This window comes from Condylura cristata, unplaced genomic scaffold, assembly GCF_000260355.1.
Source record: "Condylura cristata isolate star-nosed mole 26May11 unplaced genomic scaffold, ConCri1.0 scaffold00029, whole genome shotgun sequence".
NCBI lineage: Eukaryota > Metazoa > Chordata > Mammalia > Eulipotyphla > Talpidae > Condylura > Condylura cristata.
In genome coordinates, this window is record NW_004567130.1 from 22,976,042 (window position 1) to 22,981,575 (window position 5,534).

The window sequence follows — 5,534 nt, forward strand, 5'->3', positions numbered from 1 at the left end:
CATCCATCCATCCATCCATCCATCCATCCATCCATCCATCCATCCATCCTTCCATCCATCCATCCATCCATCCATCCATCCATCCATCCATCCATCCATCCATCCATCCTTCCATCTATGCATCCATCCATCCATCCTTCCATCCATTCTTCCATTCACCTATCAATCTACTTTCATCTTCCCCTTCCTTGTACTTATTACACCCCTGCCAGGTAAACTGTTCTTTACAGCCATGGCTCTTGACCCTGGCAGTTCAAACCAAGATCCACTCCCAGATTTGATTGGTTTAGAATTGGTTTGTTTGTTTGTTTGTTTGTTTTTAAAAAGCTCCAAGCAATTCCAGTGTGCAGTCAGAATTGAGATTTTCTGCTGATGAGCAGGGAAATCTTTTCTATTCTCCTGCTCCAAAATCTCTAATGGCTATCTTCTCCCTACCAAATTAAAAAATGATACCAACTAACATGCACTTTCTACTCTGTAATTTTCAAAATGCTTTCAAATGTATTTGACCCTCAGAACACCAGATGTAGTAGCCGCTATTACTGGGGCAGTCTGCGAAACCCCATTCTATCAGGTCAAAGACCCTGCGTGAAAAGCTTCCTTCTGCACATATCCCAGACAAGACTCTCCATGCCCTCCCACCCTCAGCTGGGATGTTTTCTGCAGTTTCAACAGTCTAAGAGACTTACATAATGGTAATTACTAGCTACCGATGGAGAGTGGTGTGGTGTGCTTGTTATTATGATGTTCTAACAACAGGGAAACCTGACACAACGAAAACCGACCGCGCAGTATGAGTAACCTCTCATTTTGTGGAGGCATTCAAATGAAATAATCTGACTTGCTAATGTCCTCTCTGATCCACAGGACAATGTTGTTTGCTGTGTGGGATTGAAAACCACGTTCTTGGCCATCCTTCCACTTTCTCTAGCAACTCTTCAGTCTGTATCCCTCAGCTCCCTTCTCCTACCAAGTTTTTCAGCTACCAAACGCTGCTAAAGCAAATAACCACAAGTTTACCAGCTTAAAACTACACACATTTATTTTCCATTCGCTGAAGTTTTGAATGTCAGAACTCTAAAATGGATCCAAAAGACTGGTCCTTATTTTCTCAAAACGCACCCACTGGAATCGATGTCAGAGAGAATACTAGACCAAACTCTGACTGAAGTCAGTGTGGGGTTGTCTGACAAATCTTTTGAAATGCATTGTGTCTAATCGGCATATTCAGACTCGACACTACAAGATGGTTCACAGTAGTAGCACCAAAGGAAATAACTCAAGGTTTGCTCCATTGTAGGGCTCGTTCTCCACAATAATCCTGCAATGCAGGGAAATCCATAGGTGAGGAAGCAGACTAAGATGTTAAGCTAAACTCAGTTTTAACAATTGTAGCATCATGAATCTGAACGAGGTAAACTGTCTCCAAAGATTCCACCGTGACACAACGCACATCCAAATTTCCTAAGAATGGATTCAATCAAGGTCAAAACTCAGGAGTGGATGAAGGTTCTAGGGCATTTTCTGCTCTGTATACCAGAATCTGCTGTGTACAGATTTTGTTAAAAATCTGCAAACTAGTAGAACAGTATCCTTCTTTGAAAGGGGTCCCTCTTATCACCTACTCTAAAATCAATAGTCTAAGGCATTTAGTGAAAAATTACTTTCATGGTTGATTTAACATTTTGGATGTCATCTCAGAACCTCCTAAATTGCTGTTTTCCTTACCTCTTTGGATAGACTCATATTTATCTATTGATGCAATGCTTACAGTTTCCTGTTCTTCCTGGAGATGCTTTAAAACGTAAAGGACTGAGAAAAAGTGAATCTGGAAAACTCCTGCTGTAACCCTTGAAGACAGTTACCTATTGGTGTGGGCTCCAGGGGGCATGTGTGCATGTGAAGCAGCAACCTTGGTAGCTACAAAGTCTAGATATTTCTCTGCCCAGCAAACTGCTCTGGCACTATTCCAGAGAGCCATCTGCTCTGCAGGGAGGGAAGAGAGGGTGTGGGTGAGCAGGAATAGTGAGGTCAGCTTTCAGGGCAGTCAACCATCTCTGCGAGCTGGCTAGGCTGTGGCTGCAGAATATTTACTGCAGGGAGCTGTCCAGAACGGGAGACACTCAGTCTAGCCAGACCCAGAATCCCCACCCCAGGGCATCAGGATGACACTGTCACAACACAGGGACACTAATTCACAGCCAGGCACCAAGCTCTTCATCCTGGAGAGATTTCCTCTGATCCCTTTAGCTACTTGTTAGGGGAAGTGCATGAATTACCCTGCTGGACTTGGAGAGAAGCATTCCCATTCACTCAGGATGATTTTAACTTAGTGGTTCGCATACATTGCCTTTGTAGCTGCCTTCTGGACACACTCCTGACCCTCGCTGGACTGCACTCGACTCTAAGTACACTGGAGGCAGCTGGCAGGCCTCCGCCCTGGCACACACCTCCCTGGCTTCTAACAGACAGTCACAGCCTCTGGGGTCACAGGACCCCGGAACAGGAGCCTGGATTCCCACCTGAGGCGGGGCTCCCCGCAATGCCTAGCGTACTATCTGGCAGAATTCAGTAAATAGTCCCTACGTACAGGAAATCATCCCTGAGGTAAAGGAAGAAGAGGAAGACCAGAATCACTGCACCCGTAAAAGAAACGTACAATGGATCTAAGTGGCACCTTTAGCTTTTCTCTCTTGTGCAAAATTTCCCCAATTTTGAACATTTTATCTGAAAGCATCCATCACAAGGTCTTCTGCTTTCGCTCATTAGCTCTGTACCGCAGCTGGGTCTTCTCACAAGCCTCTGATAAACATCACTGAAGACCTGCAAGGTGAAATGTGAGCTGCCTGTGTAACCGGAGTGCGCCTAGCTCAGCCAGGGTGCAGTCAAGATAGGGCCAGGCAGGCGGTGTGCACAGAGCGCTTTATTTACAGCAGCAGAAACCTTAATTCTAACGCTGATGCCAGGTTATAGAAACTGGGACTATTCAAATGGGGAGAGAAGGTATGTGATGGAAAATGAGCTACTATTAAATGTCATATTTTAGCAAAATACAGAATAGGCACAGGAATTTTCACCCAGGGCAGCAAATGAAAACCAGGCCACAGGGTCCTCCCTGGTGGTGCAACAGGTTAAATCCCAGCACTGTCAGCAGCCCCTGCGGCGCGAGTTCAATCCCTGGCCAGGGAAGGGCGCAGCAGACCTCTCCTGTCTCCCCATTGCTCCCCTCAGCAGTGTATCTCCGTAGATCTGCCTGTTCTGCTCCCCACTCTGACTCTGGTGACTCCCCTCTCAATTATGCTTTCTGACCCTCCCCACACACACACACACTCACACCTCCAGCCTGGGCCCCAGTTCTTACATGCACACAGCTCACCATAAATGAAAAAAAATAACAGCCCAAGACACTCACGCTCCCCTTTCTTTCATGATGTCAAGAGAAACGCTCTATCTTCCCCCTCGCCTCTAGAAAGATCACCAGGAATTTTATCAGTCACCTTTAACTCATTTTCGTTTCCCTGTGCCTTTCCCAGATGTAACAGACTCTATGCTATGTATGCACGCAGTTTGTTTCCTTTTATCCTCCTGGCCACAGGGATAGGTTGGTTTCACCCACCTCCTTGAGGGGGGGAGGGGATGCCAGGGAACTGGACTCTCGTTATGGAAGCATGGAGGTTACACACGCCCTTCCTGCCTGGTTCCCATGCCCCCGTGTGAGAGTCTAATCTCTTTATTTTCTCATTTCCTGGCTGTCTAGGCAAGATCTGGTGGAAGGTTCCTGGCCTCTGAAAGACAGTGGATGACAGATGGACACGCCTGAGTCCCTGCATTACAGCAGAAGGCCACCCACCGAACACTCCGTGTGACAGGGGTACCAGTGAGCAATAAGCTGTGGTCACCTGTTACACCAGTTTCCTCCCCTGACTGATAACTGCATGCCCACAGCTATCCGTCCACTCCCCAATGCCAGGAGGCTTTCTGTGGCTCCACATATGACCGACCCAGGGAAGGCAGAGACCCACAGAGCAAACCCAAGCCTCATCCGATAGAAAATGTCCCCAAGCAAAAATAAGACAATTATTTTAGATGTACTCAGCAGACCTAAGTAAGAATTGCTGTCTAATTTCCATAGGAAAACCGACGGGTATGTGTTAACTTAAGTGTGAGGAGAGGAAGGAGAGAAGGCGGTCACATGTCCTAATCCCAACAGTGTTTAGAGTGAGTTGCAAAAAAGAAAAGGGCGACGGCCCCTCAAGGCAGAGGGTTTGGAAGGGACCCACGGCTCATGGAGATGCCACAGAAAATGTGAGCAGAATGCCAGCAGGAACCCTGGTCCCTAAAACAGTCTGTGTTTATTCATCAATGTGCACTGAGGTCCCGAGGAAACAACGGACGATGAGCTGAGGAATCCCCACAAGAACAAGAGTGGCCAAAATAAGTGTGGCCCTCTCGTCTGCTTGACCCCAGCCAACCCCGCCCTCACCTGCCCAGAGACTCCTTACCTGATAGGGGTACAGGGTCACCCCATTGGTCCTCGACAGGGACCAGGTTCCATCCAGGTACTGATGAGCCTGAATGGCGACTGCGTTGAGGATATTCCCGTTGCTGGGGCTGGTGGCCATCTGGAGGCTGACCTTGGCCTGGTGGGTTGGGGACACGCTCTTCTTCTCCGCCCCATTGCTGACACCAAGGCTGTTGGGCTTGCTGCTGTGCTTGCTGGCCACGAAGCCCGTGCAGGTGGAGGTCGCATAGGAAGACGGCACAAACGCCCAGTCCCTGGGCTGCTGGAGTCCACCTGCGTGCCGGGACCCCACCAGGGTCGGGGTGCTGGAGAGCGGCGGCGGCGAGCCAGGGGAGCCATCGTAGTGCTCACTGCCAGCTGCCTGCTCCAGGGTCAGCACCATCTGGATGGCCTCCTGCTTGAGCTGGTTCAGGTGGGTGGCACAAATGTCACAGCGGTTGTCCCTGTCGTTCCACGCCTTCCGGATGGTGTTGGGCATCTGGAGCCTGTCGTGAATCACCGCTGAGAAAGCAGGGTCCTGGAGGACACAAGAGGGGAGAACAGAGCCTATCACTCAAGGCTGGCAAGCGCAACTCAGAGGTGTCTCGTTCACGAATGAGGCCCCGGATGATATCTAAGCGCTTCGCTGCTTGACTGACATGCAGCAGAAGTGAGCAGTCGGGCTGCAGACTGACTCTCGTTGACAAGCTCATCTGACAAACGCAAGATTTGTGTAGCAAAGACTTCAGGAAATTAACACTCTGAAGAGTCCTAAGGGTTCTCCTCACCGGGCCAAGCAATACTCCATATTCTTCTCCTTATGTCCACTGAAGAATTACGGCCAGATCTGGGTGCTCCCAGGGGGTTCATTAAGCAGATGCAAACACCTGTCTGGGCACCACGGGGGAGGGGTAAGTGCAGTCATTCTAGACCGAAGCATCGTAGCCTCTGGTCCTATGACTCGTGGACAGGTGGTAACAGATGCCGCTTGTGACCCAGAGCAGAGTCCAAGCAAACGTCGGCCTCATTAGCA

General features: G+C 49.1%; 1 protein-coding gene across 1 annotated transcript in view; it reads right to left on the reverse strand.

Moving 5' to 3' along the window:
• KIF26B (kinesin family member 26B) overlaps positions 1-5,042 on the reverse strand; it is a 243,355-nt gene extending 238,313 nt beyond the window's left edge. The window contains exon 1 of the mRNA XM_004690768.2: positions 4,503-5,042. Within this exon, the coding sequence (XP_004690825.1) occupies positions 4,503-5,000 (498 nt within the window). The 5' untranslated portion in view covers positions 5,001-5,042. The remainder of the gene's footprint in view (positions 1-4,502) is intronic.
• Between the last annotated feature and the right edge of the window lie 492 nt (positions 5,043-5,534).